General features: G+C 38.6%; 1 protein-coding gene across 2 annotated transcripts; it reads right to left on the bottom strand.

The window, feature by feature from the left end:
• Positions 1 to 2,642: 2,642 nt before the first annotated feature.
• LOC131697621 (tumor necrosis factor alpha-induced protein 2-like) lies at positions 2,643 to 13,653 on the bottom strand. Of its 2 annotated transcripts, none has more exons than XM_058987930.1 (12): positions 13,531 to 13,653; positions 11,954 to 12,178; positions 10,407 to 11,052; positions 9,888 to 10,002; positions 9,256 to 9,378; positions 8,965 to 9,065; positions 8,401 to 8,499; positions 7,366 to 7,492; positions 6,600 to 6,725; positions 5,871 to 6,026; positions 5,178 to 5,299; positions 2,643 to 3,810 (listed from the first exon to the last, which is right to left on the bottom strand). In XM_058987930.1, exons 2-12 carry the CDS (start codon positions 12,156 to 12,158, stop codon positions 3,660 to 3,662), a joined length of 1,971 nt encoding a protein of 656 aa, XP_058843913.1. In that variant the 5' UTR covers positions 12,159 to 12,178; positions 13,531 to 13,653; the 3' UTR covers positions 2,643 to 3,659. The 2 variants fall into 2 exon arrangements, with proteins under 2 accessions (XP_058843913.1, XP_058843914.1); XM_058987931.1 differs by lacking the exon at positions 13,531 to 13,653 and adding an exon at positions 12,702 to 12,756.
• Between the last annotated feature and the right edge of the window lie 1,095 nt (positions 13,654 to 14,748).

The following is a 14,748-nucleotide window of genomic DNA, read 5'->3' as shown; positions in this document are numbered from 1 at the left end:
TGACAAGAGTTTGATGGAACTGCTCTCCTGATTTACTTCCTGTGTCACGCGTAATTGGACCCCTCGTGACCCCTGTGTAGTTTCCTGGGTGCAGCGTGGCACGTAGATGTAAGACTCAGGCAGGGTCCTGTTATTTGTAATGCAGGAAGTGAACTTCTGGTGTTGTGACAGGAAAATAAACAGACTTTATCAGAAGTGGAAATAAAGTCTTGAAAACAAAAAAGATCAACAGCAGCAAATCAGTAAGAAATCAAATGTGTTTTTAACCACGGTTATTACCCCTTTTAAAAAAGACTGAGATTCCAAGCATTTCTTAAAAGAAACAGCCATTTACAAAAAGTCTCATAAGCGCATGGATTACTTTTTTCAGGTGTATACTTGTTTGAATTCCTAGCAGACGCCCTTATCCAGGGTGACTTACCATGATGAATGAAGAGATAGCTGGGTGCTTCTGGATAACCTGTGGACTTAGAAGCTGCCCCACATTCATTTGTTTTTTATGATATGCCTGAAAGAAACATAGGGACTAAAAACAAGCTTGGGTTATCATACAGATAAATTGAAAAGCTCATGAAACAAACACAGAACACACATAAAACAGTTTGAAATGCCTTTCTTTACAGCTTATAATAGGAATAGCAACCACAGAGCAGGTATTTCCAATGGAATTCATATACAATTGGGGATGATAGCCATTAGGTCATTAGCCAGTCATTAATCTATAGGAAACGTGTTGGCTGTGTGGACCCCCATTAGCAGCAGTATATATGAATGATATCATCAAGCTGTAACACAAATGTAAACAATTAAAAACAACAGGAATCCTCTGGTTTTGTTACAGTACTATGGTAATGTTTTGCAGGAACCGTCTTCAAATATCATATTTTGTACGTGTGTTTAAAAGGCAGGTCTACCAGTAATAAGTTTATGAAAACGTGTAGTGTTGGACCCCACGCCTTTAAAGTCTTTTTAAGGACACTTGGAAATATTTGCAAAATAATTAAAATAACTGGCATAAAATATTGCAATACAATCCGCAGCCCAGATTGCACAATATCTTCCTGGTAAAGAAATAACAGTCAGCTAAACCAAAAGCCACAGAGTCGGGAATTCAACTAGAATTCAAATTAAAACATTTTACTGCTGCCAAGCCTCAAACTGGGTTCTGTTTTTACATTTTGGACACGCAATTCTCTGTCTTGCTGTGTAAACACTCTTCTCTGACGATGGCTGTGAAGGGTAAACATCGCCACAATGTAAATGCATTGAAATGTACAGCAGCACGGCTGTTGTTATGAAGCACTTGACTTGCTATGAAGCATTTTGTTATGGTAGGGATTGCATTGCCCTGGGGAATTATCACATGGCGGTTTCAAATGATCAGAGTTAATTTGGCATTTCAAATACTGGGTCATGACTCCTCATGAGTGCTGCCAACAGACTGGAGAGAATCGCTGAAGCTGAAAACTCTTCTGACTGTTTAGTGTGCCCACATGGTTGTTAAAGGGGCACTGTAATTTAGATAGGGGTTATCTTACCTGAATTCTGCTCCACTGGTTTAGTGTGCCCAATTTATTTCCCCATGTTCAGATTGTGTAAACGTGCAGTATGTACAGAGCCCTCCCCTTTAAATGGTTTAGAATTCCAGAACCCTTCATGCTCCTCCATTTACTTTGTAGATTCCACATGAGCTGTGTTCAAATGGTGAAGTTTATAATGCTTTCATAATATGCATTTATTAGCTTTATTTTTAGGTGCCACTTATTTTTGTTGTTTTAACTGGTAGCAACTTGCTTAATAACATGCTAAGAAATGTAGGTATTTTTTTTGTTTATGATTAATAATAAAGTGAACCATTTAAAATGAATTAGATCCCTGTTTCTGGATTATCAACTCCAGGTTGGCTGTGGGGTTACATTTAGTTAAGGGCACTTTTTAGGATGTTACTCAAACAACGTGTAGCAAATTAGACCAGGTTTTATTTTATGATACCTTTAGTATTAGATTATAAATATGTTACTATACATAAACTATTAATGCCAAATAAACAGCATTTGTTAACATGACAGCAAGTTAATGCACTGAAAAAGGACCCCCTTCAGATAACCCAGTTACTTCACTGTACTTTACTGCATAATTTTGTCCAGCACTGTGCTGAATTGAAAATCCTCACTCCTGGACAGGCTTGAAACAGCACAGCTCAACAATATCATATGCCTCACGTTGGCAGCTATTTACTAATTGTTTAGCTCATATGAAATTCATTTTTCATTTGGGATGCAACGTTAAGAGATTGAAGTTATTAGACGTAGATACCAAACATCCCGGCTTATTTGACCTGGGGGAAGCTCCTGTATAAAGTGATAAGGCAATTGAAAAAGTACTCAAAGTCAGCAGTGCATTAGTGGGAGTAGGCAGGCCTGGCTTCCATCCAGTTTGCCAGGCCGTGCAGGAGTTTTAGGAAACTCTTTCAAAGCCGTCCTCTCTGAGGGATATTTTGTAAAACTTGGCCAATGCATCAATTCTGGGTTCATTTGTACAAAAGAGCCTGGGACAGTATTCAATATTTCTGCTGCCTTGTATTTGGGGAATTTGGTTGCTTCCATATTATGAACTGTAAAAACTCAAAATAACCCAGAATTATTTTTAGTAATTGTTTAATCACGCATATATTACAAGTCATGGCACAAAGCTGCATTAAAAAAAAAAAAAAAAAACAACTTCATAAAAAAGAAATCCAGCAGACATATTTACAAAAGAAGATCGATTCTTTACACAATGTACGGAGTTCAAGGCATAGATTTCAAATAAAAAAATAAAATAAAATCACATAGCTTCTCTATTCACATTGTTGTATAGGTGTCATGCTGCTCTTGATATATAAAAAAGAATGTAACATTTCAACAGAAATAAATATTTTGTGCCAGAAGCCAGTCTTTATTCTAGCAGAACGATACTGTAAACAAACACAGCTCCTTGGGATTAGTGGTAAAAGCCACTCAACAGCATATACTATATATATATATATATATAACACTATTTCAGATGCACAGTAGTTTGCTTTAGCTGTATATTAGCAGGTTGAATAGAAACTATTTCAACAAAAAAATACATTTTATTTTAATGCACAAATACAAATACATTGTAACATGAAGCCTCTTACAGCTCAATTTGTAAAGTGTTCGTAAAACCGAAATAAATCAAAAACGAGCTAAACTGCTACTCAGAGCACAAAGAACTCTCCCTTGAAACTATGTATTGTGTAACAGTATATCTTAAATGTATCACCTAAACACATTTTACACACAATAATAATAATAATAATAATAACAGTACTATGGCAATATTTTACTATAATACTGCAGGGAGAAAAGCCATATTGGAAAAATACATCATTTTACTTCATGCTTTTGGATGCCTTTACATAAAAAAGTTTCACAGCGGTTTCAGAAAATTCACTTGAGATCCTTTGCAAGACACCTAACAAGGTGACAATGCTTAATGCGGAGTTGCTGAGTTTCCATGTGGTGTGTGCTCAGGAGCACTTCATTGAACCTGTGTCCGAGGGGTTCTGGTGGTGTTTGTGAATTTGCAATGATGCTGTACAGCAGCACTGCATAGACATGGGTTGCTGTTTGCTTTGTCTCAAGGATGATTCTCTATCTCACTGGAACGAGGGCAAAGAAAGACTTTGCTGAGTGGCAACTGTTCAAGTCTTCCTTTTTCATCTGCAGAACCTTCTTAATGCTTTTAACATCTTTACTGGGCAGATTTGCTTTAATGTGGAGCAGAGCGGACAAGTGCTTTTCGCTGTGAGGGGAAAATCATTTGAAATAAATAAATCTTTTTAGGAAACTGCTATTTGATCAGTGTAAATGCATTGGTCTCTGCATCGATCCCGAATACAAGTTTACTGTCTTCTAGCATCTTAAAGCACAGCAAAGTGTAGTAAGGCATAGTAAATGAGAAAGAGTGAACACATGTCGAATCACAAACAGGTCAAGGGGATGCCTGGAACAGCCTGGTAAAATGCAACATTACTGTGCAAATTCAGCACGGTAAACTTTTACAAGACAAGTGTTATAAGACAATTGTTAAATTGTCTGTTGAAGACCCATTCCTATCTGCTCTTGGCTGCGATGACTCAGCAGTAATATTATTATTATTTATTTCTTAGCAGACGCCCTTATCCAGGACAACTTACAAATGTTACAAGATACCACATTATTTTTTACATACAATTACCTCTTTGTGCAGTTGGGTTTTTTACTGGAGCAATCTAGGTAAAGTACCTTGCTCAAGGGTACAGCAGCAGCGTCCCCCACCTGGGATTGAACCCACGACCCTCCAGTCAAGAGTCCAAAGCCCTAACCACTACTCCACACTGCTGCATTGTAATACTATGGTGTGGATACATTCAATCAAATCAACACAGCATTTACCAATCAAGCGAGTCCAGCCTCTGTCACTGGTACAAACTGAACTCAGTACTATGAACAAAACACACATGTGAACAGGCTCCAGTCCCAACTGATTCAGAGTATGGAGGGACTACTGGGTTATTTTATATGTAGCTATTGTATAGTAGGAGTGATGTGCTATCCCCAAATTCAAATTCACTCATCAGTGTTTATTTCCAGGGACTCTACTTTTTCAGTTCCCTTTATGTAGTTTCACATCGACAAAAGCTCTATAAAGACACAAAGCCAACTTCAACTGTACCCAGGATGAAAAGGATTAATATAGAATCGCAAGTCGTCACATGTGCGTTCCAAATCCATACCTGTAACTCCCTCTCCCCAACCCCTCGTCAAACATTTAAACCTATACTTTCATCAAAAAGGTTCAGAAATCAGTCAATGCATGAGTTTGCAGTTTCCCTTGTATGCCCAGGGCTTCTTTTAAGATGTAAGAGCACAACAGTGGAGAGCTGACTGAAAGCTTTTGGTGTGTCTTTATGAAGCTGTCATGTGAAACAGAAAGGATTTTCGTGTTTGAATAACGTGCCCGACATGTGCCCTGGTGGGAAGGTGAAACTGCACTAGCTGTATTTTTCCATCTTTACCTTGCTGAAACACAACAGCGTACGTGACGAACAAGGGTAACATTGCATTGTTCAACTAAAGAAGAATGCAAACAAATACACGTCACACTGCATTCAGTTTCAAATTGCTCACCTGATATCGGGGTAATCTCTGACCAGAGTTGCAGTTTCTAGTACAATCATACTTTGGTCTTGAAGCTTGATCACTTCGGCTACTTTTGGGAGGACATGATGCAGCCAATCTTCTTTAGATTCCTAAAGAACATTATATATATATAAACAACAACAACAACAACAACAACAACAACATTATACTAACATCACAAGGTCATGGCACGTTCGATTTGTTTCTTTATTATGTACAATTCTGATTGACCCTTGCACAGCACTTCCAAGAGCGATGTGCTGATATTAGAATCTGAATCCTTTCTGATTTGATCCTGAATCCTTTCTGACACAGTGTAATATTTTTCAGGACTGCCGGCAGTTTGTTTGGTCTTGTGCGTGTTGTTATACTCAGATAAAATGATTGTAAGAATCTATATGCCACGGGTCACTATAGGGTTCAAAAGGGTTACCGTGGCATTAGTGGTGCCTGTGGGTCACTAGATTCCCAACTTGGAGCAAGCAGGATTCAAACCACGTTTGCATGACTCCTCCTGCACTCCAAACTGCAGTGCTTTACTAGATGAGGCATTGGGGGGCCCCAGTCCTAGAATCTTGTGGCCCCTTTTGTTGTTGTCTCATTGGAAGCAGCATTCATTCGTGTCATGTCACTAGCCTATAACCACTAAATCCAAACATTCTGGTTTATCCAGACACTTACATAGCGTGTGAACAGTTCCTGGATTTTCCTGTTGTCGTCACATATCTTCTCTGCCATCGCCATTTGCTGCTGTTCAGATTTCAGTTTGATTTTCTTCTTCATGATCCTCTTGCTGTATTCAGCAATAACCTCAAAGTGCAGCCTCTTCAGCAGTTCCTGTGATATAAAAGGCTCCAGTGTTAATAGCCAGGGAGATGTATAATCTTTCTTATTCTGATAATGGGTGACTCATACTGCGTGGAAATTACTGTTTAGCTGCTTGCAGTAACATGTTTATTCTATGTGTGCCCCTGCCAGACTGTTTATATAAAACACATAAGCCAGGAAGAAGTCCTACAACTGACACTTCATACGTACACCAGAGACAGTAGGGCACTGCACGCAAGTATACTGCAGATAACTACAACTGACACTTCATACGTACACCAGAGACAGTAGGGCACTGCACGCAAGTATACTGCAGATTAGATACATTGCAGTTAGGAAAATGTCCATAAGAGATACAGGCCAGTATTTTTTCCAATCTGCAAACTGCAGGCACATTGCCTCTTCCATGCTAAATGTAATACATGGGTACTTTGTCCACAGTGGAAATCTCACAGTAGTTAAGATGACCCAACACATTTCACGGTTTGAAGGTTAAGGTAACCATGGTTTTCTTGCGATCTGCACTTTGGTAAAAAACAAACGATTAAGAAATAAGAATGAACAATTGACAGCGTCCTGTACCTGGAAACAGCAAGGCTTCAGTTTCCTGAATTCGTGAATGTGTTTCTCAGCCAGGTGAAGAATGTTATCCATGACAGGTTTGGAAGAGGTCAGCCATTCCTGGGTAATCAGCACTTTGTAGTAAGGCTAAAATATATATATATATAGTTTACTAAAATGATTAAAGATGAATCAGAATTCTCTAAGGGGTTGTCTCAAATTTAGTTAATTCCTTCCTTGTTTATGCATCAGGTCAACATGGCCAGCTGGACTGAAATGCAGCTGTACACCAGAGAGCCATGGGGCTGTCACGCTGCACTTAGTTGTCCTGTACCGCTGAGCACTGGTAGCACCAGGTGGTAGTACTTCTCTTAAAATTTTGACACACCACTGGTATCACTGTATTATAAAGCAATACATCTGTTCCATGTTAATTGTGTTGCTATTGCTGGCAGTGCTGTGGTCTGCTATCTAATGATCCTGCTAGGGTTTCTTCAGGGTAAAGATATTTTTTTAAACGCTTCTACAAGGGAGACCCTGAAATGCAAAGGAAGTAGTGATAACCCCCCTCCAAATACAAACAGTATAAACACAAAAGGAGCAAGAGCTTGAAACTACTTTATTTGTATTTTTAAAAAAAAGAACTGAGAAGTTATTTAAACTGGGTAGCAATTATCATATACAGGTCTCAACAATGCTTTTAGCCAAGGCATACCATAGCAAACTTCCATGAGGGATTCAAAAAGAACCCTCAGAAATAAATACATCATAAAATACTGTCCAATACCTTCAGAGGCAGGTGCATGAGGTCAGCCAGATACCTATAGCCAGTGTCCTCCAGACCGCTCAGGACTGACAGACACTTCTCTTTATCTTCTGCCTCAAAGGGGTCATTGGTTTTTTCAATGTAGTCCCTGGAAAACAAAAAGAGGTTAAACACTGCAAGTGTTGCACTCCGTCCACACCTTACTATACAGATGTCAATATGCAGAACCAGCAACATAATATTTATAATAAAGCTTATAAAATGTTGTTATTTAATGTATGTGGTCACAACTTACAACTACGAGTATATGAGCAAGTTACTTATGTTATTGGCTAAATTTTAACAGCTAATAGATGCTAATCAATGCAGAAAAACCACAACCCCCCCCCCCCCCCCCCCCCCCACTGAATTAGCCGTTAGCAAAGACAGCTAACTTGGCAGTTTGGCAGTTGGTTCAAACAAACCAAGAAGTTTGACACAAAGGGTTTTCTGTTTACGGTGGTGGCTTTACTAACAAATTAGAGTATCGTTTCATGTTGTGTGGTGCGCAGGATGAATTACACAGCGCAGGTTCGCGTCCTGGCTGTGTGAAGGACGGTCGTCGCTGGAGACTCTGAAGGGAGCGTCGTATTGGCCCAAGTGTGCCATGGGTTAGGGAGGCAAAACCCGCAGGGATGGTTTCTCCTCATCGCTCTACAGCGACCCCTGCTGGCCAGGCGCCCAGTGAGCTCAGAGCGGACACCTGCAGTTCTGGCCTTTGTCCTCCAGAGGTTGGTAGCTTGCTGACATCCGCTCTCGAGTTAGAGGTGGAAAAGGAAGCTGGCTTGGTCGTGGGATCGGACGACGCCCACTGAACCTTCGGGTCTCCTGAGCTATGTGGGGAATTGCTGCGGTAAGGAGAAAAGCGATTGGGCATTCCAAATTGGGGGAAAAAATTATAATTGGACACGCTAAATTTCCCCCCCAAAAAAGGCATGTTCAAGTCTTCATGTAATGAAACCTGTACACAATCCACACAGGCAAAGCACTTCTATTTGAATGTAAGAAGCAACTTACCTGAATTGTTTACAGTTAAACATATTTGCCTTAATGACAGCAGCGCAATTCTTGTGTTTTTCTTTATCTTTAATAAAATCTTCCAACGTTTTCTTGTACCTAAAAAGATAGATTGAGTACATTTAAGTATCAAACAGGTTGTCTAGAAGCTTTTGTTTTCAAAAGCTTTAATTTTCTGGGATAATACTTGTGTTTATATCATCATCTTATCCACCTAGGGCTTCTTAATTACAGTATTCTTACACTACTGTATATCACATTACTAGAGACTAAAAGATGGATGGTGTCACAGGGTCATTCCATGTTTCTTTTGGCCTCTTCCTATAATTCTCCACCACAATTTCACAAAGGAAGGGGCTCATCTGATTAAAACACTTCCATTTCCATGATGTCATTGTTGCAGTTGCCGCAGACAGGAAAAGCACAGGACTGAATAACCACGAGCAACTCACAAGATCCCTCTGTGCTCAGATAGTTCTGCAACCATCCTTCACTCCAAAAGGAGTTCTGGAGTTTCAGACAGAAGCCATTAATATTATCTTCATAGCTTCTAAAATCTCCTACCTTTCCAGAAGCTCTTGCAGTGCCCACATGACCACGTGCATCATGTTTCCAAACTCCTCGTCAAGCACTTCCTTTGCCTCCTTTACTGCTCCTACTATGCACTAAAAACAAGAAGCGATCTCAGCAATATCCAGCCAGTAAGCATGCTTAACTCATTAGACATCAGTATACTGTAAATGCAAACATTTTGACTAACATGAACTCCTGAACACAACAGTGAAATAGTGGGTAAACTTGATTGCTGCTAAAGAAACAAGGGATTTAACAAGTTTAAGAAATAGTCTTTCATACCTGGATCACATCAATGGCTATCTCACTGTGGTAAAACCCATCCATCTGCTCTGGGATTTCCCCTTCCATCCATTTGGTTACTTCATTTCCCACAGCTTTAGAGAGCCATTGCTTTATTTCAGACTGAAAAAAAATGTAATAAGCAAGAGTTACAGTACTAAGCCTGACACAATGGCTGAAAGTCTCATGAATAAACATGGTGCAATCCTGTAGCGGCCATTGGTCAACATCAGTAGCTCATTTAGTGACTTTCACTTGGTACATTCTTTCTTTGGTTAGCTATTTAAATGTGTATTACTATCCAGAGGGTTACAGGTTTTTAAATGTTGGATATTTCATAAATGCTCTTGGTCTGCATTCTCTTAGAAACAAGGTCTTGCATCTTCTTATTAGTCGGTATTAAGCTGGATTTTTTTTTAGAGCATTTTAATGCTGGCAGTGGATGATGGGGCCCTTACTGAAGTGGAACAATGGGCATACAGGCAAATCAACGCATAGCAGTTACACCTTTTGGCTCCAGCTACTGTGCAATATAAAAACAGCACTCTAACAGTCCAAACATTTGACCTTATGCTGACCAGCACCTTTTAAAAAGGTCTGCCTTTCATGACACCCTTAGAGAACCTCCTCACCTCTCTGCTTGAAACATACTGTGACTCCAGTTGTTTAATTACATCTTCAGGAAGAAGACTGCCCAACGATTTGCCATCAATCTCTTTTTCCAAGTCTCTGTGTTTTAATATGTCACTGAAAATGGAGAAGAATACACCAAACAAAAAATTTAGAAAGATACAAATAAACTCCATAAGTATATTTCGAACCCTGGTTAAAAGTGTAGCATTGGTGCATTGTGTATGGGCATCTACACTATATCCCTATTGTTTGGTATATTCATCCCCTGCTTGGGTTAAAAATACATGTTTAAAACTTCCATTATATTATGAACTAGATTTCATTTTGCAACCTTAACATGTGTGTAGAAATATCAAAGCTATCCCTGGTTCACATGCTCTGCATTAAAAACCTTTAAACGCAAAGTCAACAGTAAGAAGAATTTATGGTTAGAATAAAATCAAACATGATTCTTCCCTAAAAAAAAAAAATCATGATTCTATAGAAGTAATAATAATAATCAAGGCACTGTTACTCACTTCTGATAATAATTATGGACCCAACCCAGCAAATAGGCGCAATCATCCTGTCCCAGCCCAAACTCTGTTATCTTCTTGAGCTGAGAGGAGAAGGCGATGTGGTATAGCTTTGCGTATACATTGCAGATATCATATCCCTCGGGGTAACAGCTCTTAACATTCTTGACGACTCTGAGCAGGTCCTCTTTCACCTGTTTCCCCATTTTGAATATGTCTTGTTTAATTGAGGACAGTTTCTCGGCCCCCATGACCTCTAGGATGTCCTCCATGCGCTGTTCCACGGCCTTCTGTAGGACAGTGTCCAGCTCCTTCCTGCACTCCCTCGGCCTCCACTGCGGGATCCTCCCGTTTCTCTCTTTCTCTTCCAAACATTTCTTGTCCCTCTCTTCCTCCTGCTCGATTGAGCGCACGGCGGAGGCGAGTCGTCTCAACTCTTCCCCCGAGAGAGTCACCCCGGCTGCAATGGTTGTCCAGAGATCTTGGCTGAAAGTTTCATAAGCTAGTTTCAGCTCCTCTTCCTCTTTTAAGGCCTCTTCTTGGTTTTCGCTGCCATCCGCATACCGGTACAACTTTTCTTCTAAGCTAATGAGCTGTTGGCCAGCTTCTGAAATTCTTCTTAATTTGAGATATTCCTCAAATGTCAGGGCTGACAGACACCAAAGAAAATAAAGAAATTACTACTGTGGGTATCAGAAATATTATTATTATTATTATTATTATTATTATTATTATTATTATTATTATTATTATTTATAATTATACAGTAAGTAATGTGGTAAAATATATGCTGGGTATAAATGCTAATGTATACTAATGGAAAACATACAATTGAAATGTAATTTGTATGTCTAAAATTCAGGTCTTTGGAAAGACATTCAAAATAATATAGTCTCATAAAATAAAAAAGCAGATTCATGAACACTCCTGAATCCATGACCTCTAGTGGTCTGCAGCTGTAATTTCTGTCTCCTCTGATACTGTGTTTTTGTATAGACATATTCCATTAACTAACTCACAGCTGCCACTGCTGCAGAATGTAATGCTATTGCATGCATAGGTACTGGAAATACAAAACTATACACAAGCTAAGTTGTAAAAGTTTAAGAATCAAACATAAATAATATGCAACATATTTTAAACACATCTTAGTGGATATATATATATATATATATATATATATATATATATATATAGAGAGAGAGAGAGAGAGAGAGAGAGAGAGAGAGAGAGAGAGAGAGAGTATATAGATATAAATATATAAATACAATGACCAAAGTGATTGTATTTATCTTGCTCTTATTGTATTACTTGTACTGTAACACTTGAAATGTATTTGCTTACGATTGTAAGTCGCCCTGGATAAGGGCGTCTGCTAAGAAAATAATAATAATAATAATAATAATAATAATAATAATAATAATAATAATAATAATAATAATCTATCTAGATAGATAGATAGATAGATAGATAGATAGATAGATAGATAGATATAGTATTTCAGAAAATGCTATGGAATTTTTCTGTCTGCAAAAGACCATAGAAATTACCTTGAGGTGAAGAATCGCTGTTTGGCTTGGTTTTGGGATTTATTTTACGAATCAAGACCAATATGTTTCCCTTTAAATTCTTTTTGCCTTTTCCGGTTTTATTCTTGGGTGATAAATCATCCAGCTGCTCATTAGCTTGGTCTTTTGCAAGAGCGTCTCCAGCGGTGTCTCTGGCGTTTGTGGTTTCAGCAGGAAGAGTTCCCATTCTTATTTCACCTGTAGGTTCTACAAACATACTCGTTTTTAATGGACTTGAACTATATAATATAATATAATATAATATAATATAATATAATACAATTCTGTTTAATAATTGTCCTTTTTATAGTGACATAGAACTGCTAACATAGCTTAGCTGTCTGGCAAAAACGTAGGCTATATAAAATCATTAGAGAATATCTATTTGCAGTACGAAACAAACAGTTGGTTTTATCATTGCTATCTATTAAAAACGTGCATCTCAACACCCTACTTTCTCCGTTGATTTATAAAGCTTCACGAGTAGACCTAATAATGTTTACGCTTCTACAAACCACCATTTCAAAAATCCCACAGAGCTACTCCTGACATTCAAACTGAGACTCTCTCTCTCTCATACCAAATAGACAATTCCAGATAGAAAAATAATAATCCCAGCTGCAATAAGCGCAATGTTCAGTTATACTGTTATACAAGCATTAGCCTTGCATTTTTATAGTCTTTAATGTAGCTCAAACCCCACTTCTAGACAGAAATGTAAAAACAGAACCTTATCCACGCTCATTGCAGAAGATTGGTGCAGCGCTATTTAACCCGGAGCTGAAGTAAATAATCGATATTTAATACAGAGAGATGATGGAAACCGTACTAGCACACATGATATTGGTTATATCATGTCACACTGTGTATGCAACGCCTTCAAAAACTATCTACCGGGCACCTATTGAACTAAAACATGCCTCAAATTAAAAAAAAAAAAAAAAAACTGGAATAACGCGATAAGCAGAAAACAGATTATTGCAATGTTGAACAAAGAGATCCCCAAAGCAGTAAGTGAAGCTTTCGTAAAATAAATAACACCGTTTCTTTATTATCAGCAGATAATAACATAGCAAGCTAATCATAGATTACCGTGGCAGCCTTTTCCCCCAAAAGAAAAAAAAATACATCTAATATAAAACGAGATCTTTTCTTCCTGTTGATTTATACAAGATTGCCTCTATACAGCAGTTGGCAATCTTTCCGGCTGTTTTACAGGCAAATTATTTCTCTCCAGTCACGCTTAAAATGCTAAAAAAAACACCGGGATTAAGTCAAAAACTAGTGATTATAAACAAACAAAAATGAATTAAATAAAGTCAGTGTTGTTACATATACTTCATTTTACAGAATGGCAAAAGCTGTTGTATAGCCAATTACTACTTGAAATGTATTTGCTTACGATTGTAAGTCGCCCTGGATAATAATAATACAGGGTTCTCATTATTTGAATTAAATCATCCTTTTGTAAAACCATCTAAACACGCGATTTAATTGTCCTTACTTTACATCAAATTCAACAATCATAAAATCCAAAAAGATAGCAAACTGCTACTCACACAAGGTCCCCCTTTGAAGGATGTATTTACACGTCTGAAACTTTGGGCTTTTTATAGCTTCTTGCTCTCTGCTCCCTCTCCCTGTTCCTCGACGTCATGATTTGCTGTGTAACCGCAGCTCCGTATCAAAGCGAATGGGATGGTATGATTCAGACAGAAGACCACGCACACACACACATATACACATCTATCTATCGATCTATCTATCTATGTATGTGTGTGTGTTTTCGGAAACATAGAATTATACAGAATCTAGTATTGTATTTTAGTCAGCAAATCCGGTGTTTTACGATGTGGCAATTAATTACACCATGTAACACAATTTTTGTTCCTGGGTAGTAAGTGTTATTTCTTAATTGCTTATGCCTCAAAAGTATAGAACATGGCTATTATTCCCCACAAACTTTGCTTTTGTGACCAGGACAGTGATATTTTGAAACTTAACTATTTCCAATGAGAAAACAGGCGAATTTGTGTCTCTTCGTTCACATAAAGTCAGAAAAAAACAACATATGAATCCAAATTAACATGTATTTATACTAAAGTAATACAAAAATGACTACAAAAGATTCAGAAGCGAGTAGTTTTTTGAGATTTACGATTATACTGTAAATCACTTTCACGAATCAGCCCCCAAATGTAGTCTCCCATCATGTTCTCGTTATACTGTCCTTGGTAGCGGCATTCAAAGTCCAGTATATCCTGGTGGAAGCGCTCGCCTTGCTCCTCCGAGTACGCTCCCATGTTCTCCTTGAATTTATCAAGATGAGCATCAAGGATATGGACTTTGAGGGACATCCTACAGCCCATTGTGCCGTAGTTCTTCACCCGAGTCTCAACCAGCTCCACATAGTTTTCGGCCTTGTGATTGCCCAGGAAGCCCCGAACCACTGCGACAAAGCTGTTCCAAGCCACTTTCTCCTCACTAGTGAGCTTCTTGGGGAATTCATTGCACTCCAGGATCTTCTTTATCTATGGTCCAATGAAGACACCGGCTTTGACCTTTGCCTCAGACAGCTTAGGGAAGAAGTCTTGAAGGTACTTGAAGGCTGCCGACTCCTTATCTAGAGCTCTGACAAATTGTTTCATAAGGCCCAATTTGATGTGCAGTGGCTCCCACTTGACGTTGTTCCTCCCCACAGAGAACTCGTTCCGCTGTGGCCAGTCCCGCCTGTGGTAGTGCGCCTTGGTGTCCCTGCTGTCCCAAAGGCAAAGATA

Source organism: Acipenser ruthenus, chromosome 15, assembly GCF_902713425.1.
Source record: "Acipenser ruthenus chromosome 15, fAciRut3.2 maternal haplotype, whole genome shotgun sequence".
Taxonomy (NCBI): Eukaryota; Metazoa; Chordata; class Actinopteri; order Acipenseriformes; family Acipenseridae; genus Acipenser; species Acipenser ruthenus.
Note: the sequence above shows the minus strand (reverse complement) of the source record. Positions and strands in the feature narration are given on the sequence as shown.